The 23,771-nt window shown below is 49.2% G+C and overlaps 1 protein-coding gene across 1 annotated transcript in view; it reads left to right on the top strand.

The window, feature by feature from the left end:
* Window positions 1-21,997, top strand: part of ATP1B2 (ATPase Na+/K+ transporting subunit beta 2) — a 28,640-nt gene extending 6,643 nt beyond the window's left edge. The window contains exons 2-7 of the mRNA XM_060256215.1: window positions 3,737-3,865; window positions 7,851-7,955; window positions 11,911-12,113; window positions 14,140-14,196; window positions 18,224-18,322; window positions 20,099-21,997. Coding sequence (XP_060112198.1) covers window positions 3,737-3,865; window positions 7,851-7,955; window positions 11,911-12,113; window positions 14,140-14,196; window positions 18,224-18,322; window positions 20,099-20,263 — 758 coding nt within the window. The 3' untranslated portion in view covers window positions 20,264-21,997. The remainder of the gene's footprint in view (window positions 1-3,736; window positions 3,866-7,850; window positions 7,956-11,910; window positions 12,114-14,139; window positions 14,197-18,223; window positions 18,323-20,098) is intronic.
* Window positions 21,998-23,771: the final 1,774 nt, after the last annotated feature.

Here is a 23,771-nt window from a genome sequence, read left to right as displayed (position 1 = left end):
CAAATAGCGTAGCATCATTGCAGAATGCTTGTCTTGGGACCCCCGAACAGTTAACGGTTGTTCCCCAGGGCGTAAGGTTGCCAATCCCCAGGTGGGGGCAGAGGATCTCCCGGTTTGGAGACCCTCCCCTCGCTTCAGGGTCATCAGAAAGCGAGGGGAGGGGAGGGAAATGTCTTCTGGGCACTCCGTTATTCCCTATGGAGTCTGATTCCCATAGAAAGTAATGGAGAATTGATCTGCGGGTATCTGGAGCTCTGGGGGGGCTGTTGTTTTAGATAGAGGCATCATATTTTCAGCATAGCATCCAGTGCCTCTACCCAAAACACCCCCCAAGTTTCAAAAAGATTGGACCAGGGAATCCAATTCTTTGAGCCCCAAAAGAAGGTGCCCCTATCCTTCATTATTTCCTATGGAAGGAAGGCATTTAAAAGGCGTGCGGTCCCTTTAAACGCGATGGCCAGGACTCCCTTGGAGTTCAATTATGCTTGTCACAGCCTTGATCCTGGCTCTGCCCCCAAAGTCCCCAGATATTTCTTGAATTGGACTTGGCAACCCTACCAGGGCGGCCATTTTGTCCTGGTGCCCCCCGCCCTTGAGCGCACGCAGCCTCGGCTAGGAGATCCCTGTCTTAAGAAAAACAAACCGACAACCCATGCCCCATGAGATGTTGGCAGCTCAAGTCCCCTTGACTGCCTTGGAGTGTTTGTTTCTTTGTGTCTTTAATTGAGCTGTCCCCCATCTTTCTCAGTAGCGGGGACCAAAGCAGCTTTTGTCTGTCTCCTCTGCTCCATTTTTATCTCCACAGAAGCCCTGTGAGATAGGCTAGGCTGAGAGTGTTACGTGACTGGCTCAATGTGAGTGAGTGTTACGTGGCGAGCTTCCATAGGGGTTCGAACCTGGATGTCTCCTTCCTCGTTCAACGCTCTTAAAATTACACCCTGGCACCTCTGTCACAGCCGTCGCCCTCTGGGGTTGTCTCGGGTGAGACAGTGACTGACCTGAAGCCCCCAAGTGGCAGGGTAGAACCCAAAATATCTTCTATCCAGACTTGTTGGTCTTAAAGGTAGGGTTGCCAATCCCCAGGTGGGGGCAGGGGATCCCCCGGTTTGGAAGCCTTCCCCCCACTCCAGGGTCATCAGAAAGCGGGGGGAGGGGAGGGAAATGTCTGCTGGGAACTCTGTTATTCCCTAGGGAGATTTATTCCCATAGAAAATAATGGAGAATTGATCCACGGGTATCTGGGGCTCTGAGTGGGGACTGTTTTTTGAGGTAGAGGCACCAAATTTTCAGTATAGCATCTAGTGCCTCTCCCCAAAATAACCCCCCAAGTTTCAAAAATATTGGACTGGGGGGTCCAATTCTATGAGCCCCACAATAAGGTGCCCCTATCCTTCATTATTTCCTATGGAAGGAAGGCATTGAAAAGGTGTGCCGTCCCTTTAAATGTGATGGCCAGAACTCCTTTTGGAGTTCAATTATGCTTGTCACAGCCTTGATATTAGCTCCACCCTAATGTCTCCTGGCTCCACCCCCAAAGTCCCCAGATATTTCTTAAATTGGACTTGGCAACCCTTCTTAAAGGTGCCACAACTCAAACTTTGCTCCAGTCACCTGGTAGCGGGAGAAAACTGGTCTCTGCCTGTTGGTGCAAGTGGTTGATAGTGAGTGGCATTTGAGTGCTCTTGGGGTACACCCAGGTATGGGAAATCCAGCGCAGGAGGCTGCTTTGACTATTAATTTACTGTTAAGTTATTTGCATGTCTTGATAAGGAGGAGGAAGTTGGAAGAGGCAGGTACTCAGGGATGAGCGCTTGGAGCGCTGGAGTTGCCTACTCTGTGCTTACGAACCGGGAGCAACGTGGGAGTAAGGCAACATTCCATTGGGGCTGGCAGGAGGGATACTAGAGGGCGTGGCTGTTGCACGCTGGTGTTGTGTAAGGCAGCTGCGCTGGAGGAACTGAGGCCGTGCTTTCCCCAATGCGAGGAGGGATGGCCCTTCTCATCCCAGCGTTTCTGGCGTCCCTCCCTGAACCTCAAACTGAGCTGCTATACCCAGACCTGTGGCAAGTCCTTTCCTTTGATTTGTCAGCTTCTTTGACCGATGGTCTTAAGCTCAAGATAAAACAAGACGGTAAATAGAAAACATACGAGAAGTAATTGGAAACCAAAATAGACTAACAAGAGGGAAAACCAATAATCATAATCACAAAAACGTAACTGAATAATCTGAAAGGCTACCTAATAGTAACATAAAATTCCGTAAAAGTCTTTAACAATATAAAACATTATAAAATAAGGTAAAAGTAGTCCGCTGTGCAAGCACCAGTCGTTTCCGACTCTGGGGTGACTTTGCTTTCATGTTTTCACGGCAGACTTTTTACAGGATGGTTTGCCATTGCCTTCCCCAGTCATCTACGCTTTCCCCCCAGCAAGCTGGGGACTCATTTGACCAACCTCGGAAGGATGGAAGGCTGAGTCAACCTCGAGCTGGCTACCTGAACTCAGCTTCCGCCGGGATCAAACTCAGGTTGTGAGCCGAGCTTAGGACTGCAGTACTGCAGCTTTACCACTCTGCGCCACGGGGCTCTATAAAACATTCACCATTTAAAATTTGAGTTAAAATCTTAGTACGTGTTAGCAGCACAACCGGCCCTTTGTTTTAGAGAGAGCGCTATTGACAAATATTTTGCCACCGAGTGAGTTATTTCAGGGTCCGCATCTGCCAGATCTGCAGCAAGTAAAGACTTCCTACCCCGTAACCCTTTTGACCTAGCGTCAAGATACATCTTGCCTTGTCGCTGAAGATGAATTGGAAGCCCAGTTCAACTGAAGCATTGCTCTGTCTGTTACACGGAACTCCCTTACCCAGAAGCAGACAAGTGGCCGGTGTTCCCTCTAAGCTGAGTTAGTGTGAGCTAGCTCATCATTTTTCAGCCTCCGGCTGACACTTTTTCGTCTTCGCTCCGGAAGGATAGCCCCAGAAGGATAGCCTCGTTTCTGCCGGAGCTAACAACACTTCACAGCTTAGAGGGAGGCATTGCACATGACTTGTTTTCCAGCAGTGTCCAACTCTGCGCAGCTGCTGGCAGCCAATCCCAGATGTTAGTGGCTGTGCCCTCTCTCAAGGAACCTGGGATTCCTCGTACCCCCTCCTATTAATCGCCTCCCTAAATACAGAGGGCTTGTCGTCGGTACATTTGCAGGCTCTGGAAGGGGTCAGGCTAAGAGGCCAGCGTGGGACTCTTTGCCAGAGGTATCTTCTGCTGTGGATCACTCGGCTTAACCTGCTGTTGAACCACTTGCAGTATCTGGAGACTAAGGAGGTTGGAGGGCCCTCTCAGATTTCCATCTCAATCATCTAATTAAATTGGCACCGAGCCCTTCTTGATAATGAGGCTGGCGCGAAGGGCAAAGATGCGTGCGTGCGTGTACAGGGCAAAGAATACATTGGCACCAAAAACCGTTTGTGCGGTTGAGGACGACGGAAGAAAAGGTGTTCAGGAACAGAACGCTCCATGCCGCTGCGTTTGAGCAGCAGAAATCCTCGGGGTGGAGGGGAATTGCAGGATTTCTGGGGCTGTCTTGTGCCCTTGGGAGGGCACCAACAGGTGGGCAGGGTGGGGTGATTTGGAGCCAGGCACAAGATGGCTGCGTTTGTGGGGTTGGTGTGGGGATGCCCTGTCTGGACTCTGCTCCCCCCTCCAAATGTGTTTCTTTTCTCTCCCCCCCCCCACAGCTCTAATCCTGCTCTTCTATCTGGTGTTCTACGGTTTCCTCACCGCCCTCTTCACACTCACCATGTGGGTGATGCTACAGACGGTGGACCCCAATACTCCCAAATACCAGGACCGTCTCTCCGTCCCAGGTAAGGGGGTGCTGTATCCTGGATATTTCACTGGAGCCTGGTTGCTGTTTCTTGTATCCATGCTGGTATTGCCTGTTGTTGGGTGGGGGACTTCTTGGGGCATGAACCTCCAGGTAACAGACAGCACAGGTTTAGGAGCTGGAGGGAGTGGTGAATTGCTGCACATCGCTTACAGTCCCAGCTTCCCTAGGAATCTTAAGCTCAGAGCCTGGCTTAATAGCGAAAGCACTCTTGACATGTTCAGAAGCCCTTTTGTCTTCATACCTTCTGAGACCCAGCATTGAGAACAGGTGCTCTGACTCAAACAAGCCCTGGGGGAAAGCGTTATTTATTTATTTATTTATTTATTCCGTAACTTATATCCCGCCCTTCCCACAAGTGGCTCAGGGCGGCGTTAGGGGGCATCCAGGGTAACTGTTTGGGGGGGGGGGGCTTGAGAAAAAGAAGGGAGGGGGAAAGATCTGTGAACTGTTATTTTCTTCTTCCCCTCCTTCCAGCATGTTCAGAATAATATTACACCCTTTCATCCGCCCTGTAGAAACATGTTATGGAGGAAAGTTGAGGCGCTAAGAAGGAATTTGAACTCGGGTTCCCCAAGGTCAAGCGGCCCTGTGGCGCAGAGTGGTAAAGCGGTAGTACTACAGTACTGTGATTTGAACTCTCTGCTCACGACCTGAATTCGATCCCAGCAAAAGCTGGTTCAGGTAGCCAGCCTTCCATCCTTCCGAGGTCGGTCAAATGAGTCCCCAGCTTGCTGGGGGGAAAGCATAGATGACTGGGGAAGGCAATGGCAAACCACCCCGTAAAAAGTCGACCATGAAAATGTCATGAAAGCAACGTCACCCCAGAGTCGGAAACGACTGGTGCTTGCACAGGGGACCTTTCCTTTCCGCATCTGTTAAGAGCCCCGTGGCACAGAGTGTTAAAGCTGCAGTACTGCAGTCCAAACTCTCTGCTCATGACCTGAGTTCGATCCCAGCGGAAGCTGGTTCAGGTGGCCAGCTCGAGGTTGACTCAGCCTTCCATCCTTCCGAGGTCGGTCAAATGAGGACCCAGCTTGCTGGGGGGGGGGGGGGGAGTGTAAAGGACTGGGGAAGGCAATGGCAAACCACCTCATAAAAATCCTGCCGTGAAAACGTTGTGAAAGCAACGTCAGCCCAGAGTCGAAAAACGACTGGTGCTTGCACAGGGGACCTTTCCTTTCTTCCCCAAGGCCAACTCGAAGCTAGGCTGGCAGAGAAGAGGGTGGCCCTACAAAGCCCAGAAGTTGCATGTGATGCTAACAGCATCCCAAAGGGCATAGCCACACAACAGGCATCTGACTAGACCAGCTGTCACTTCCTCTTTGCCGAGAATCCTGGGAATTGTAGTCCTGGGGGGGGGGCAGAGAAATGGCTAAGCTTTCTAGCCTTCTCCTCTCAGAACTTAAGATCACTCCAGGAAACAGGCTACGGCAGCTAATTTTGGCTTGTCACAGAGATCGAGAAGGAACACGCTGAGGTCATATAATCTGACTTTGCTTTTGCAATAAGATGCTTTGATGAGGATTGTTGCGCCAGGCGGCTTTCTGCGGGTTGGCATTTATTTGGGGAACTTCCTTGTTGTGCTGAGTGGAAGATCATCCTGTCCTTGAAACCCAGGGCACAAAGCTCATGAGAGCCTCAAACTTACAGAACGTGCCCTTTCCACTCTTCTGAAGATCCACCCAGGACAGTTTTGCTGACCAAGCCAGCAAGTGACCGCCTAGGGGGTGGTATGGATGCCCTTCAGGGACTCGCCTCTCTCAGTGAGAGACAACAGGCACACCCTCTGGATAGGGTTGCCAAGTCCAATTCAAGAAATATCTGGGGACTTTGGGGATGGAGCCAGGAGATATTGGGGGCGGAGCCAGGAACAAGGGTGTGACAAGCATAATTGAACTCCAAAGGAGTTCTGGCCATCACATTTCGAGGGACTGAACGCTTTTTAAATGCCTTCCTTCCACAGGAAATAATGGAGGATAGGGGCACCTTCTTTTGGGGCTCATAGAATCGGACCCCCTTGTCCAATCCTTTTGAAACTTGGGGGGTATTTTGGAGAGAGGCACTATATGCTACACTGAAAATTTGGTGTCTCTACCCCAAAAAACAGCACCCCCCCCAAGAGCCTCAGATACCCGCAGATCCATTCTCCATTATTTCCTATGGGAATACATCTCCATAGGGAATAATAAAGTTCCCAGCAGACATTTCCCTCCCCTCCCCCCGCTTTCTGATGACCCTGAAGTGGGGGGAGGGCCTCCAAACCGGGGGATCCCCTGCCCCCACCTGGGGATTGGCAACCCTACCGCTGGGGCCTGAGCTGCTCTTTGACGCAGCCCAGACAAGGGGGGCGGGGCTTATGCTGTTTGGGGCCACAAAATACCCTGAAGTCGCTTTGGATCTGCCAGCTAATTTGGGAATATACTTCTGATCCACAATACAGTTGGAAGAAGGGCGATTTGTTTGGTTATTGGCTTAAATTAATTTTCTGTCTACCTCTCCAGCGCTTGAGGCAGCTGACAAAAATAAAACCTAATAAAAACATAAAACCTTACAGCACCTTAGAGACCCGCAAGATTTTGGGGGTGTAAGTTTTTCGAGAGTGAGCACTTCGTTGGATCCTTTCGAGAGCATTGACGGCTTATCTCCCCCCCCCCCAAAAAAAATATTGTTGACCTGGCTGGATTCGAACCTGGCTCTTCTCCTGCAGATCAACATGGCTGCCCTCTGAAACTTTAAAACTTGAAAAAAAAAAGGCTACAGTATGAAATGGCTCACTCCGAGCCCATTCACATATTGGCTGCAAACGTCTTGAGTGCTTCGGAGGGGTGCATCTATGCGTGTGTGAATTGCCCGGGTGTTGGAAAAGGCCATGTCTGGTGTACAAAGAAGAGAAGACCCACCCGCCCCCCCACTGCAGGAGGGCAGCAAGAAGACAGATAGGCTAGTGAGCTCAGCACCTTCTCTCTGCTGTTCCTTACCTGTCTCACGATTGCTGCTCTCAAGGCAATTTCCCCTTTTCTTCTAGGAAGTACCTATTTAAGATTAGGTAGCAGAGATATAAACTTTATAAAGGACAGACGCACAATTAAAGATTTTTTTAATAAAATTTAAAAACATGCTTAAAACATTAGCACTTGTTGGTCTTAAAGATGCTTTCTTTGTATCTCTCCCATGGGATCCAGGGAACTGGGCAAAGGAAGCTCTGGCTCTTTCCTTCCTTCCCCGGGGGACCAGGAGGGGGAGGAGCCTCAGCCAATAGAAGGAAGAGAGGCTTGGCTCAGGAGCTCTGCTGTGCGATTGAGAGAGCCTGGCAAAGCAAGCTCTGCCTCCCTCCCCAAGGGAGGAGCCTCAGCCAAAGGAGAAAACAGAGGCTTTGCTATGTAGTTCCTGTGCGATTGAGCAAGCTTTGAAAAGCAAGCTGTTACGCAGAAGGAAGCAAGAGAGAGGGAGAAGGAAGCAGATGACAGCCGGTTGCTCGGGGGCCTGATAGGCTCTCAGGTTGCATTGATACCCCTGCTCTAAGCTATGGAGTCTTGTGAGCAAAAATTCTACCTTGTGAGCCACCGGCATTAAAAGTTGTGAGCCTACTGCATAAATTAGTTTGCTCCAGGGCCATTTTTCCTGAGCCAAGACAAAAATGTGTGAGCCGGAGGCTACAAAATTGTCAGCTAGCTCACACTAACTCAGCTTAGAGGGAACACCGGTGAGGATCCTATTTGTGCCTCTCCTCTTTCCTATCAAGTACGTTAGCTCCTAAATTAACCTTTATCTACTCTTCAGTCAGGTTGTGTCCCCTTGCTGTGCGTGTTATTCTGCCGACACCACGAAGCGGCAGGTTTTGTCTCGAGGGGTTTTGGAGAGTCAGGGTGGGGGGAGTAAAATGGCTGCCGTCGTCTTGAGTGGAGCTGGTGGGGAGCCTCAGCCCGATTTGAATATTTTCCTTTCCGTTTCCTCCCTTCTAGGCATGATGATCCGCCCAAAGACCGATGCTCTGGATATCACCTACAACGTGACCAACACAGAATCCTGGGAGAATTACGTGAGGATGCTGAACGGTTTTTTGGCAGGTGAGTGGTGCTGACCATTCCCTCATCCCATGGGGAAATTCCTTAAGATCTAGGGGCTGCAGTCTGGCAAGGGCAGGGTTTGGGGGGAGAGAAGGAACTTTTAACGTAGGGTCCACCTGCCAAAGCAGCCGTTTTCTCCAGGGGTAGTAGAGTGGCGCAGAGTGGTAAAGCTGCAATACTGCAGTCGGAGCCCTCTGCTTGCGACCTGTGTTCGATCCCAGCGGAAGCTGGGTTCAGGTAGCCAGCTCCAGGTTCACTCAGCCTTCCATCCTTCCGAGGTCAGTAAAATGAGTCCCCAGCTTGCTGGGGGGAAAGTGTAGATGACTGGGGAAGGCAATGGTAAACCACCCTGTAAAAAGTCTGCCGTGAAAAGGTGAAAGCAACGTCACCCCAGAGTCGGAAATGACTGGTGCTTGCACATGGGGACTACCTTGCTTTTGGGTGAAGAAGGACTTCCTTTTATCCATTCTAACTCGACTGCTCCGCAATTTCATTGAATGCCCATGAGTTCTCGTATTGTGAGAAAGGGAGAAAAGTACTTCTTTCCCTACCTTCCCCTACCTTCTCTATCCCATGCATGACTTGTAGACTTCTATCATGCCACCCCTCAGTCAACGTTTCTCCAAGCTAAAGAGCCCCAAGCATTTTATCCTTTCTTCATAGGGAAAGTGTTCCAACCCTTAAATCATTGTAGTTGTCCTTTTCTGCACTTTTCTTGTTGCCCTTTTCCGCACTTTCCCCAATGCTTTATCTTTTTTTGAGGTGTGGTGACCGGAATTGTACACAGAATTGCTGACCCCCCCCCCCTCACTCCCACCACTGCTGGACCCCCTTGCTATGTTGTCAGCGTGCAACTGGCGCCCCCTGGCGGTAGTGAGAGTGCAAGCAGAATAATAACAAGCAGTCCTCCTTCCTGTGCGAAATTCACTAGTGGCCTTTTCCCAAAAAAATGACTTTCTCTGTTTGGGCTGAGAGTTCCCACTCGCTTGTAAAACTAGTCATGGCCCAATTCGTCTGGATGTGGCGTCAGCTGGAGGCACAGTGGTAGGCAAAGAAGCGGCTGGGATATTTTATTGATTGATTTTAATCTGTTTCATTTCTACTCTGCCGCCCCCCGCATGTGGGTCACACGTTAAAACCAAATCATAAAACCATAAAGAGTCATGAGCTACTGTAAGTCCTTGGTTTGAATTGTGCCTGTGCCACAGATGCACACAGCCATTTTCGGCGAGCCACGCCTTCCATTTAGGGTTGCCCAGATCCTCTGAGCAAGGAGGGGGCTGGGGGCTTACTGGGAGCAGGGAGTTTCACCTGATGTTTTAATGATGTCCCCGATGAGACTTTTCAACGTGACCTGGAAGTGGGGTGGGCACATCAGGGCAATGAGCTGCGTTTGGAGCAAAACCTCAATGATTAAGTCTCTACTCCCATTGGCAGTATCAATTCACACAATATAACATGCACGAGTACCTTTGAGTATTCGTAGAAGCAAAGAATCATGGAGTTGGAGTGTCATCTGCAGGAAATTCACAAATACCTCCCGCACGCAAACATCCCCAGTGGCCCTTGCTCCAAGTCCAGAAGACAGCAAAAAACCTGCCAACATCCCTTGCCGAACTAGCCTGGAGAAAAATCGTTAACTGAACCCAAGGTGTCCAATCAGCATTTCCCTGGGTGTGCAAGCAAGGGCCATGAGAACTAAGCACTGATGCAAGCCTGCCTGCTCTCCTTCTCATGATTTGCCTAATTTCAGAATTCTGTGTAAATACCAGGGCTTTTTTTGAGCAGGAATGCAGAGGAACGCAGTTCCGGCTGGCTTGGTGTCAGAGGGTTTGGCCAGTTTGGTGTAGTGGTTAAGTGTGCGGACTCTTACCTGGGAGAACCGGGAGAACAGGAGAGCCAGTTTGGTGTAGTGGTTAAGTGTGCGGACTCTTATCTGAGAGAACGGGATTTGATTCCCCACTCCTCCACTTGCACCTGCTGGCATGGCCTTGGGTCAGCCATAGCTCTGGCAGAGGTTGTCCTTGAAAGGGCAGCATCTGTGAGAGCCCTCTCTAGCCTCACCCACCTCACAGGGTGTCTGTTGTGGGGGAGGAAGGGAAAGGAGATTGTGAGCCGCTCTGAGACTCTTCGGAGTGGAGGGTGGGATATAAATCCAATATCTTCATCTACCTCACAGGGTGTCTGTTGTGGGGGAGGAAGGGAAAGGAGATTGTGAGCCGCTCTGAGACTCTTCGGAGTGGAGGGCGGGATATAAATCCAATATCTTCATCTACCTCACAGAGTGTCTGTTGTGGGGGAGGAAGGGAAAGGAGATTGTGAGCCTCTCTGAGACTCTTCGGAGTGGAGGGTGGGATATAAATCCAATATCGTCTTCTTCATCTAATATGCAAATGAGTTCCCACTGGGCCTCTTCTACAAAGAGCCCTGTGTGAAACAGTGGTGCCACCAGGGGTGTGTGGCCTAATATGTAAATGAGTTCCTGCTGGGCTTTTGCTACAAAAAAGCCCTGGTAAATACGAAGAAGTCTTGTTGGAGGGAAGTGCCCTTGGTGTGGTTGAAGAAGGTGGTGCCGGGAATTTTTAAAAATCTGAGTGTTTTTGTGCGTTGCCTGAGCTTCTGGGCAGGGTCATCTTTTTATCTTGTTTATATTTGGTCCTCTTTGGTGCTTAATGTCCATCTGAATGAAATTTGAGTCCAGTGGCACCTTTAAGACCAACAGAATCTAAGCTTTTGTGTGCATGAAGATTGTTCTGTTGCTTCAGACCAAAAATGGCCACCCACCTGAATCATGCAGCTGAACCGTGTTGATTCACGGTTTCCGGTGGATAGAAACTTCATTGATTTTGGAGGATGTACTGAAAACCTCCAACTTAAAAGAAGAAGACTGCAGATTTTATACCCCGCCCTTCTCTCTGAATCACAGACTCAGAGCAGCTTACAATCTCCTAGATCTTCTCCCCCTCCCCCCCAGCAGACACCCGGTGAGGTGTGTGGGGCCGAGAGAGCTCTCACAGCAGCTGCCCTTTCAAGGACAACTACGCAAGCTATGGCTGACCTAAGGCCATTCCAGCAGCTGCAAGTGGAGGAGTGGGGAATCAAACCCAGTTCTCCCAGATAAGAGTCCACACACTTAACCACTACACCAAACTGTCTTAGATGGTTTTGAAGAAGAGGAGGGGATTAGTTAATGAAAGTAGATGAATAAATGAAGAGATCCAGCATGGTGTAGTGTCTAACTAGGATCTGGGGAAACCCAGGTTCGAATCCTGGCTCGGCCATGGAAGCCTGCTGGGTGACCTTGGGCTAGTCACATGCTCTCAGCTTAGCCTACCTCACAGGATGGTTCTTGTGAGGACAGAATGGAGGATTCCGTAAGCTGCTTTGACTCCCCACTGGGGAAGAAGAAGACTGCAGATTTATACCCCGCCCTTCTCTCTGAATCAGAGACTCAGAGCGACTTAGTCTCCTAGATCTTCTCCCCCCACAACAGACACCCTGTGAGGTGAGTGGGACTGAGAGAGCTCTGACAGAAGCTGCCCTTTCAAGGACAGCTCTGTGAGAGCTCTGGCTAACTCAAGGCTATTCCAGCAGGTGCAAGTGGAGGAGTGGGGAATCAAACCCGGCTCTCCCAGATAAGAGTCCACAAAGTTAACCACTACACCAAACTGGCTGGAAAAGGGCAGGAAGTAAATAAACGTTCAGTTAAGTCGAATCCAAGATCAACCATAAACTCTCTTGGCAAATTCAGGGACAGAACAGCTTTGAATGAGGTTGCTAGGGGATTAGTGGGGGAGGCTGGTGGGCGTTTTGCGGAACGGTTTTGGCTAGGGAGGAGTTTAGGCTAGCAGAACCTGGAAGGAAAGGGAAGTTCTGAATGCCTTTCCCAGAGGAGTGCTAAATGCTGTGTGCCCCCTGGACCCTGGGCACTCATCCACTTCCTCTTCTCTTGCAGATTACAACGATTCCCGGCAAGCCGCCAACAATGAGCTCTGCGTCCCAGGCCGCTACTTTGTGCAGCCAGACAACGGCGTTCTGAACCACCCCAAGCGGGCGTGCCAGTTCAACCGCACCATGTTGGGGAACTGCTCAGGCCTCGGGGACACCACTTACGGCTACCGGGAAGGCCGCCCATGCATCCTCGTCAAAATGAACCGGGTAGGTGGCCCAGACTTGTGGGTTCTGTCCCTCCGTTTCAGCTGTGAGCGGCTGTGGACCCTGTAGTGCCTCCTCTTCTTCGGGGCACAGAGGGGGTGAAGGTGGCAATGTCCTTATGGGGTATGCCCTTGCCACACATAGGAGCCAGGGGTACGGCTCAGTGGAAGAGCCTCCGCTTGGCAGGCAGATGTTTCCAGGTTTGAGTCTGTTTCCAACAGGGCCTCATTTAGTGTAAAACAGCTTCCGGGGAGGGGCTGCAGTGACTGAGTGGCAGAGCATCTGCTTGGCACGCGGAAGGTCCCAGGTTCAGTCCCCAGCATCTGCAGCTAAATGGACCAGGCAATAGCTGATGCGGAAGACCTTCACCTGAGATCTGGAGAGGCGCTAACAGTTGGAATGGAGTCTAATTTAGTATAAGGGAGCTTCAGGGGAGAGACTGTGGCTCAGTGGTAGAGCATCCTTTTTTGTAGCAAAAGCCCAGCAGGAACTCATTTGCATATTAGGCCACACACCCCTGATGACACCATTGATGGCACCAGAAGGTCCAGTCCCAGGTTCAATCCCCAGCATCTCCAGTTAAAAAGAACCAGACAGAAGGTGAAGGACTTCTACTACTAACTGTGCTGAAGGAGCTACTGTGGCTCATTGGTAGAGCATCTGCTTAGTGAGCAGAAGGTCCCAGGTTCAATCCCCGGCATCTCCAACTAAAAAGGATCCAGGCAAGTAGGCATGTAAAACCTCAGCCAGAGACCGTGGAGAAAGAGCCGCTGCCAGTCTGAGTAGACAAGACTGACTTTGATGGACCAAGGAGGGTCTGATTCAGCAGAAGGCAGCTTCATATGTTCAATCCATAGTCCCATTTGGTACAAGGCTGTTTCATGCATTCAGGGCAGCTGGAGAGGCGAGGCTTCTGGTCTTCAGGGACCAGAACATAACATAAGAGAAGCCATGTTGGATCAGGCCAATGGCCCCTCCAGTCCAACACTCTGTGTCACATAAGAACATAAGAGAAGCCACGTTGGATCAGGCCAATGGCCCCTCCAGTCCAACACTCTGTGTCACATAAGAACATAAGAGAAGCCATGTTGGATCAGGACAGTGGCCCATCCAGTCCAACACTCTGTGTCACATAAGAACATAAGAGAAGCCCTGTTGGATCAGGACAATGGCCCATCCAGTCCAACATTCTGTGTCACATAAGAACATAAGAGAAGCCCTGTTGGATCAGGCCAATGGCCCATCCAGTCCAACACTCTGTGTCACATAAGAACATAAGAGAAGCCCTGTTGGATCAGGCCAGTGGCCCATCCAGTCCAACACTCTGTGTCAAACAGTGGCGAAAAAAACCCAGATGCCATCAGGAGGTCCATCAGTGGGGCCAGGACACTAGAAACCATCCCACTGTGCGCCCCCCCCCCCCCAAGCACCAAGACTACAGAGCATCACTGCCCCAGACAGAGAGTTCCAACAATACGCTGCAGCTAATAGCCACTGATGGATTTCTGCTCCAGATGTTCATCCAGTCCCCTCTTGAAGCTGGCAATGCTTGCAGCTGTCACCACCTCCTGTGGGAGTGAGTTCCACATGTTGTTTGGAGCATGTTTCCAGGTTTAGTCCTTTGGGCGAAGAAGGACTTCCTTTTATCCGTTCTAACCCGACTGGTCAGCAATTTCATTCCCATGAGTTCTTATATTGTGAGAAAGGGAGAAAAGGACTTCTTTCCCTACCTTCTCCATCCCAATCCTAATCTTGTAAACCTCTATTATGTCACCCTTCAGTCGACATTTCTCCGAGCTAAGGAGCCTCAAGCGATTTCATGAAGTGCCCACTGAAGAGCCTGTGGTTGGCACCGCCTGGCTTACGACATGCCCCAGTTTGAGGGACAGAGCTCCTTGCAAACGTTGGCCTCTCCCCTCTTTTACTCCTCTGTTTATTTTTTAAAAAACAAGGGCGGAGTTAGAATTCCGGGAAGGCCAACTCAAGCCTCAATCTTTTCTCTCCTCCCCACCCCCTCTTCTCTTTTCAGGTCATTAACTTCTTTGCAGGCGCCAACAAGACCGTCAACATTAGCTGCTCGTCGAAGGTAAAACTTCGGAGCGTCTCCGTTTTCCTCTTTTTTCTTCTTCCGCCAAACGCTCGTTTCATTCTGCTAACTCTTCCTTTCGTTTTACCTCCTCCTCTCTTTACGCTAACAACAAAATCCACCCCCCCCCTCCCTTTAGAGATTCAAATCTATGACCAAGGTAAGGGCCCATCTCCCCAAAAAGATGGGCTGACCAATCTAGCCGCACTTAGGAAGATGGCTGCTCACTGGGTAGTGCTTTCTTGGGGACGGGGATAGAATCCCGGAGTCCTGCAATCCCGACTGGTTTGCTTCTAGCCCGATTGGTCTTCTGCCCTTCCGGTAGTTCTGATTTCTTGTAGCAAGATTCTGTACACTACTGTAATATGTGGTCTTCTGCTCCAAACAACATGCTTCTTAGTTCCTTTTGGGTAGCATCCTTCCTACCCCCTCCCAGTAGCATCTCTCACTCCCTGCCTTTGGTAGGGTTGCCAATCCCCAGGTGGGGGCAGGGGATCCCCTGGTTTATAGGCCCTCCTTCCACTTCAGGGTCATCAGAAAGTGAGTGGGGGAGGGGAATGTCTGCTGGGCACTCCCTATGGGGGCTGATTCCAGAGGCTATAGTGTCCGTGGGTATGTGGGACTCTGGTGGTACCAAATTTGCAGCATAGTGTCCAGTGCCTCTTTTCAAAGCACCCTCCAAATTTCAAAATGATCGGACCAAGGGGTCCAGTTCTACGAACCCCAAAAGAAGGTGCCCCATCCTTCATTATTTCCAGTGGAGGGAAGGCAGTGTGCGGTCCCTTTAAATGTGGCCAGAACTCCCTTTGGCATTCAATTATGCTTGTCACAACCTTGCTCCTGGCTCCACCCCCAAAGTCTCCTGGCTCCACCCCCAAAGTCTCCTGGCCCCACCCCCAAAGTCTCCTGGCTCCACCCCCAAAGTCTCCTGGCCCCACCCCCAAAGTCCCCAGATGTTTCTTGAATTGGGCTTTGGGTTCCGCTGGAACATCTGCCGCTTGGTGTCATTTTTCAGTAGGGCAAAACCTTGATCAAAGATGGCTGTTTTTTTTTTTTTTTTTAAGTCTCCCTTCATAAGGTAGCCGCGTGAGCGCTGCTGGCTGATTGTGGCTTAGGATTCGAGAGGCCCTCAAGTGGCCCAGCTCAATGGATTGGCTCTGTGGGATCCAAACCACCTGGTCCTCCTTCCAGATAGTGCGGCCAAGGAGATCTGTTCTCTGGGAAGGGGTCACTTCCTTCCCTCTGGATTATAAAATACAACGGGCACGACTCCACCGTCTGCGGTGGGGCCCAATGAATTGCTCGTGCTTTTTGCCTACTGAAAATAGAAAGATTAGAAGACTTGTAGCTGACCACCTTCCCATCTTGTAGCACCAGAGTTATGTAAACTAGACTAAGGGTGGTGATTTCTCCCACATCAAGGTTTCCTCTGCTTTCTATTAGTATTATCCCATTTTTCAGTAATCAAAGGCCTGTCTGTATTCTGTGCTTACACACTTTGAAGGAAAGGAAAGGTCCCCTGTGTAAGCACTAGTCGTTTCCGACTCTGGGGTGAAGTTGCTTTCACGTTTTCACAGCAGACTTTTTACGGGGTGGTTTGCCATTGCCTTCCCCAGTCAACGCTTTCCCCCCAGCAAGCTGGGTCCTCATTTGACTGACCTCGGAAGGATGAAAGGCTGAGTCAACCTCGAGCCAGCTACCTGAAAACCCAGCTACTGCCGGGGATCGAACTCAGGTCGTGAGCAGAGCTTAGGACTGCAGTACTGCAGCTTTAACACTCTGTGACACAAGGCTCTTTACACACTTTGGGATGTATATAAATTCAGTATATTTCAGTGCATTTTTTTTTTTGTAATTTGCCTGTCAGCGGGGAGAGGTGTGCTAAACTTCTCTTCTACCCCTCCAAAAATACTTGAAACCCACCAAAAAATACTTCCCACTCAGCAGCTACTGTAGGTTTTAAGACTATGCAATGCTTGCCGATATCTTTTCAACCCTAAGGGATAGAAACTTGTTTTTCTAAATCACAAATGAATTCATTTGTGAGGAGAGCCAGATCTGACATAAATGGGATTTTGTGGGGCAAGGCCATGGATTATCATAAAATGTAATGTGAGGTAGCGAAGATATAAACTTTATAAAGGACACAGACAAATGCAATTAAAGATTTTTTTTTTTTAAAAAACCTTAAAATACAAACTTGCTTAAAACTCTTGCCATATTTTGTTTAAAATGGAAAGGTGGGGGGATAGTGGGATTTGGCCATTTTTAAACTAAAACTTCAAGAAAAAGCACAAAGATCACAAGAGAAACGAAAAGTACTCTGAGCCTGGGAAAACAATGAAATGGCATTACGCGCTTCCCCCATCCCCTCCGGAGGCCTATTCAAATTGGCAATGGCTCTCCAATGTAATATCCGCCTTTGGCCATGGGTCCTCAGATTAGGTCAGGTCCATTGAGCAGAGACAAGCTGGCTCAAAGCATCAACCCTTTATCTGCAAGGACAGGAAACTCCAGGAAGCATGAGTTTCAGCTTACTGTAGGAATCCTGAAAGCGAAACGGATCCCCACTCTGTTGCAACACCTTGCAGCACAGACGAAGTTGCAAGGAAAACGTGGAACGGATTTTCCATGAAGGTCTCTGGGCCCTATCTGTCTAGGCACAGAGACCTTAATGGAAAATACGTTCTACATTTTCCTTGCAGTTTTTGCTTCCTGCTGCAGCTGCAAAAGACGAGGCAGAAGGATCAGAGAACTTTGTCAGTGGAGCTTAAAGGGAGAGGAGGGGGAGAAAAGAGCCCCATGGGCCTGATTAAAGCCCTGGGTGGGCCAGTTTTGGCCCCCAGGTTAGACATTTGACACCCTTGCTCTAAATGAAAGCTGAGCTTTCATTAGGCATACTGAATTTTGTTGGGGAAATTGAAATTCTGTTTTTAGGTGGGACAGTAGCAGGGTCTGTACAACATTTTTGGCGACTGGATCTTTTCATTGCTGCTACCTCTTTTGCTTCCTGTCTTTTTCTTCCTCTCCATTTGCATATTCATTCTGTCTTTTTTTCCCCCCTTTCACTTCCATCAACAGAAAAGAGGCACCCTGGAAGAAATAGTAAGAGTGATGTCAGATGGGATTTGGGGGAGGGCCTCTGGAGGGTGGGGCATTGTGGAACACTGAGGCATTTATAGCCAGAAGGGTCCGAGAGATGAGTGTAGTGATATAGCCAGCCAATGTGATGGAAAGGATTGTGGCCAGATGTTAGCAAGCTTTGGTTGGTGGAGGTGAGGGGTGTGGAAAGTATTGCTGAGTTGTAGCCAGCTTATGGTGACCCTGGAAGCTTTTCAAGGCATGAGAAGTTCAAAGGTGGCTGGCCGTTGCCTTGCCTCTGTGTAGCAGCCCTGGACTTCTTTCGTGGCCTCCCATTGGATTACTAACTAGGACTGGCCTGCTGAACTTCTGAGATCTGATGTGATCAGGTGAGCCTGCGCCATCCACATAACGGAGGTGATTAAAGTACTCCATAATATGTATGGATGCAAAAGGCAGGGGACAAGCAACGAAGATGGTGAGGGGTCTGGAGACCAAGTCCTATGAGGAAAGGTTGAAGGAGCTGGGGATGTTTAGCCTGGAGAGGAGGCGGCTGAGATGTGATAGGATCACCATCTTCAAGGACTTGAAGGGCTGTCCTAGAGAGGATGGGGTGGAATTGTTTTCTGTGGCCCCGGAAGGTAGGACCAGAACCAATGGGTTGAAATTAAATCAAAAGAGTTTCTGGCTCAACATTAGGAAGAACTTCCTGACCATTAGAGCGATTCCTCAGTGGAACAGGCTTCCTTGGGAGGTGGTGGGCTCTCCTTCCTTGGGGTTTTTTAAACAGAGGCTAGATGGCCATCTGACAGCAATGAAGATCCTGTGAATTGTGAGCTATTTGTGAGTTTCCTTCATTATGCAGGGGGTTGGCCTAGATGACCCTGGAGGTACCTTCCAACTCTGATTCTAAGCTATAATATGACACTTTCCTTCCTTCCCACAGAAAGAGGAAGATGCCCAGAAACTGGGAGATATTGAGATGTTTCCTGCCAATGGGAACATTGATTTAATGTACTTCCCTTATTATGGGAAAAGAGTTCATGTAAGTATTGAGTCCATTATCATCAAGTCCAGTGCATGCTGGAGAATTGAGAATTCCCTTCCCACTACTGTGAACATATGAAGCTGCCTTCTACTGAATCAGACTCTCGGTCCATCAAAGTCAGTTTTGTCTACTCAGACTGGCAGCGGTTCTCCAGGGTCTACTGCTGAGGTTTTTCATGCATCTTTGCCTGGACCCTCTTTAGTTGGAGATGCTGGGAACTGAACCTGGGACCTTCTGCTTACCAGGCAGATGCTCTACCACTAAGCCACCGTCCCTCCCCTGACCAGCAGTGGCTCTCCAGGGTCTCCAGCTGAGGTTTTCCACACCTATTTGCCTGGGCCCTTTTAGTTGGAGATACCGAGGATTGAATCTGGGACCTTCTGCTTACCAAGCAGATGCTCTGTCTCTGAGCCACCGTCCCTCCCCTATGTGAACTTCTAACTACCTTGGAACTTCCTTAAAATGTCTGAGGGGGGAGAAGGTTGCCAATGTATTGGGTGTCTTGGTGCTGTTATCTTTTCAAGGGTAGCACGAGAAGAGTAAGGGAGTTGTGTGAACCACAGAGAATTGGGCTGATTCTTTTAGTGGTGGGTGGGAGAAAGGTTGCCAGCTCTGGGTTGGAAAATTTCTGGAGATCTTGGGGGTGGGAGTTTGGGGATGGGGGGTAGAAACTGGGAGCAGTCAGTTTCTCCAGGGGGGACTATAGCCTGGAGTCAGTTGTATTTCTGGGAGACCTCCAGCCAGCACCCTGAAGTTGGCAACCGTAGAAGGGAGAGATCTGTGGGGAACTGAAAAGCTTTCCCAGTAGGGAAAGTTCCACCAAGCAGCAAATTCATTGTCCCCTCTAAACCAACAACAACAACGGTTATAAAGATTAGGCATGGGCTAGAGAAGGTGGAGAAAGAAGTCCTTTTCTCCCTTTCTCACAATATGAGAACTCGTGGGTACTCAATAAAATTGCTGAGCAGTCAGGTTAGAACAGATTAGAGGAAGTCCTTCTTCACCCAAAGGGTGATTAACGCATGGAATTCACTGCCACAGGAGGTGGCAGCGGCTACAAGCATAGACAGCTTCAAGATGGGATTGGATAAACATATGAAGCAGAGATCTATTGGTAGCTATTAGCCACAGGGTATTGATGGAACTCTGTCTGAGACAGTGATGCTCTGTATTCTTGGTGCTTGGGGGGGGGCAACAGTGGGAGGGCTTCTAGTGTCCTGGCCCCACTAGTGAACCTCCTGATGGCACCTGGGTGTGTGGGGTTTTTTTGCCACTGTGTGACATAGAGTGTTGGACTGGATGGGCCATTAGCCTGATCCAACATGGCTTCTCTTAGGTTCTTATGTGACACAGAGAGTTGGACTAGATGGGCCTTTGGCCTGCTCCAACATGGCTTCTCTTATGTGACAGGGTGTTGGACTGGATGGACCTTTGGCCTGCTCCAACATGGCTTCTCTTATGTGACAGGGTGTTGGACTGGATGGGTCTTTGGCCTGATCCAACATGGCTTCTCTTATGTGACACAGAGTGTTGGACTGGATGGGTCTTTGGCCTGATCCAACAGGGCTTCTCTTATGTAACCCTTGCTTGTGCATGAAAGTGAAGTTGTGGGTTTAGTGATCTAGGTTTTTGTACCTGGGCTCTGGCTGGCTTTTGCAGTTTGGTGTCAAGTCTTTTTTGTGGGTTAAAAGGAGGTGTGTGAGATTAGTGTGACTTCTTTCGGGCCCTCACACTTACGCTTCCCTTTCTTCCCTCTTGCGACTCCACCTCCAGGTGAACTACACGCAGCCAGTTGTGGCGGTGAAGTTCCTAAACCTCACTGCCAACTTTGACCATCACGTGGAATGCAGGGTAAACGCCGCCAACATCGCCACGAACGATGACCGGGACAAGTTTGCCGGCCGCGTCTCCTTCAAGATCCGGGTCAACAGGGATTGAGCCTCTCTTGGCCCCTCCTGGACCTCCCACAACCCCAGGCGCCCTCGAAAGCTAACTTCTCTGTGCAGGCTCCGTCCACTGCCAGGATGGTGTCTAGAAGGATCGAGGCATTGATGGCGGAAGCGAGGGTGGGATGGTGGGACCAGGGGGGCCGTCTCAACACTGCTGCTCACCTGAGGGTCGCTAACCTCTGCTACTAGACAATCCCAGCTCCCTCACCCTGAAGGCCTGGCTTCCTTCCGGCCACCCCTCAACCAGCCCCAGTCTTCTCTTTCCCCCTCCCTGCCGCCATCTGGAATGCTACACGGCTCGTTCTAACCACATTACTCGCTTCCTCCCCCTCCCACCCCACATAAGGTCTGTGGGGAGCTCAGAGGCTGTGACTCTTCCCTTAAAACCCTTCCCAGAGATTTCCTAATATAATAATAAATGTATATAGTTATTTTTTATATATATTAAAAATTAAGGTACTGCTGGAGTCCTCTGTTTTCCTGCGCTACACATGCACCTTCTCCGCACATGTCTTTCTCCTTCTCGCACAATCCCCACCCCCCTGATTTTTTGTGCCCATTTAGGTCTCTCCTAGAAACCTCGAAATAGCTACTGTGATGGAGGTTTGGTACATGGATGTGCTAGGGTGTGGGCTCTCATTTTCCTAGCTGCCCATAAGGAATAGCGGGGGGGTTTTGGCCTGCTGAACTGAACAGTTTGGTTTGCTGCCTGTTGGAAGCCATTTTGTCTTCCCAAAAAACTTTGTCATTGTGAAAGAACTGTTGATGACTTTCTTTTGGCATTGATCAAGAAGCAAAATGGCCGCCATCACTGGGCAAAGCGGTGAAAGTCTTGATCTGTTTATTGGAGAATGGCAGCCATTTTGTTACAGGCCAGCCCTGTCAATAAGTGGAATTGCGGATCCTTAATGGCGAGCAAAGCAGTTGTGGAATACAAGCTTGAAATTACAAAATGGTTCCATTGGGGCATAATGGCCCAAAATGGCTGCCACCGATAATGCCCAGGCTAGCTTGGCATATATAATTTTTGATTGTAGGCCACATTTTGGAATGGTGGACAAAAGGTGTGTCCTTGAAGGGTGGCCATTTTGAATTCCTAGCAAAAGATATTGTCACGGCAGCTGTGTATACACGGCCTGCTGGGCTTAATTTTCTAACCCCTCTGCAACCCTCTTTTTTCTAAATAGGATCTACTGACCTTTTTTTTCAGTGTACAGTTATTTGAATCTGTTCTCATAGTGACACTTTGCACTAAGGGTAATATTAAAAAAAAATAAAACCCACTGTTCCCGCCATAGCTGGTGTGGGGGGAAAATGTTAATTAAAAACCCAATAGTGGTGTCTTTAGCCACCTTAATTTTCACTGATGGAAGTTTTTGCTTCTGTAGATCCTTGCCTGCCTGGTTCCCGCCCCCCCCCCCCACCTTCCCAGATTTGGTTAATATTTGTTTCAACAAACAAGTGTGTTTGAAAGAAAGTGAAAGTTTGGCAACACAAGGGTTTTTTTCCTTTCCTTTTTAATACATGTTGCCCTTTTTAACTTCTGAGGTTGCATCTTTGAGAAGTAATTTTGTGCATGAATGGAAGGGAGAACTTAAATTCTTGGCTTTTTAACTTTTTTATTTTTTGGGTTTTTTTTTGTTTTGTTTTTATTTGCGGAATTATTTAATTGCCTGTATCAGATTTACTGTAAAAGATGAGAAATAAAAATTTAAAAAATCTGTTTCTGTGCTGGGATTTTTGTTTTTGAATGTATGGAACATGTATACTTTCTGGGTTTTGTGGTAGCTGGGTGTACTCCTGCTGGTCTTGTGTTGGAAGCAGTACAAAGTCGAGACTAAAAGCTATATTTGTGTGTGTGTGTGTGTGTGTGTAAAATGCCACTTGAACACACAACTTGTGCAAATGGTTGAAAGATGTGTTCTTAGGCCTCTATGGAGCCTTTCATAAACAGTTAGGCCGGAACTGAAGGTGTCTGTTCTCTGCTGGTTGCTAAGCGACACAGGCAATGCCCCCTGCCTTTAAGTCCTGGGCCAAGGTGCCACTCTTGTCAGGACCAGTCCATGGCATTTTCACCTGGGCCCGGAAAAGGATGTCTGTTGACACCTGTGCCCACAGGCTGGTTGCAAGCTTGGCCATGGCACCCTCAGTGCCAAGGGTAATTGGGCTTTTGAAGCCAAATATTACTAACCCAAGTAGAACAAAGCCCAGTGGCAGCTTCTAAGATAACAAAGTTTAATTCTGGGTAGAAGCTTTCATAGAATCCCAGAGTTGGATGGAGCCATAGAGGTCATCCAGTCCAACCCCCTGCTCAATGCAGGATCGGCCGAGAGTGTCCCCGACAAGCGTTTGTCCAGCTGCTGCTTAAAGATTGCCAGGGATTGCCAAACCAGCTGGCAGCATGGAAAATGCATTTATAGTTAAAGTTGCTTTCTTTCCACCTCTCTCTCCCCAATCTATTTGCCTGCCTGCCTGGCAGCTCTCAAACATCTGATGTTCATGTCTTGTGCCTCTCAAACATCTGATGTTTATTCTGTGTGGCTCTTATATTAAGCAAGTTTGGTCACCCCTGGTCTAAAGCATATACCCCAAATTAAACTTTTATTTCCCTTAAAAGTGCCACTAGACTCAAATGTTCAAGTAGTTTGCAACAGGGTCTGTATGAGAAGACTGTGCAGATGGGTTGTTTAAATGCACACAAATGTGTGTCTTCTGAGCAAAGGTTCGGAAAGGAGGGACCCACAACCTGCTCTGCACTTGAAAGAGCTGTTCCCAGTGACAGGGCACTATTGGGGAAAGGTTTGGCCATTGAGGGATTAAGTGGCATTTCTGAGCTTGAAAAATTTCTGGAGGGGACACATAAATAGGAGCTCCGTGGCACAGAGTGGTAAGCTGCAGTACTGCAGTCCAAACTCTGCTCATGACCCGAGTTTGATCCTGGCGGAAGCTGGGTTCAGATAGCCGGCTCCAGGTTGACTCAGCCTTCCATCCTTCCAAAGTCGGTAAAATGAGTCCAGTGTAGATGACTGGGGAAGGCAATGGCAAACCACCCTGTATAAACTAACAAACACTAGACCCCCGCTTGTGACAAACCCCCCCCTAAAAAAAACATTTCCATGACTGCATACTAACTCACTGCCGGCTTTCTCTATATTTAGGACTTCTTGCCATTCCATACTCTTGTCTGATGAAGTGTGCTTCTAGCATATGAAAGCTTACATTCTGAATAAAACTTTGTTGGTCTTAAAGGTGCCACTTGACTCTTGCTTTGTTCCACCCCGTAAAAAATCTGCCATGAAAATGATGTAAAAGCAATGTCACCCCAGAGCTGGAAACGACTGGTGCTTGTACAGGGGACTAGCTTTACTTTTTAGATTTGGAGCAAGGAACTGGCAGTTGGGTGGTTTCTCTATCTTAAATCCCATGGGTGAAGCTGGCGTGCCATTGTGGGGAACACAAGGCCCTGGCGTAACCGTCCCCAGCCTGGCGAGTCCCAG

The sequence above is a fragment of the Heteronotia binoei genome, chromosome 15 (genome assembly GCF_032191835.1).
Source record: "Heteronotia binoei isolate CCM8104 ecotype False Entrance Well chromosome 15, APGP_CSIRO_Hbin_v1, whole genome shotgun sequence".
Classification (NCBI taxonomy): Eukaryota; Metazoa; Chordata; class Lepidosauria; order Squamata; family Gekkonidae; genus Heteronotia; species Heteronotia binoei.
The sequence above is the reverse complement of the archived record's forward strand: the minus strand, read 5'-3'. Positions and strand labels throughout refer to the sequence as shown.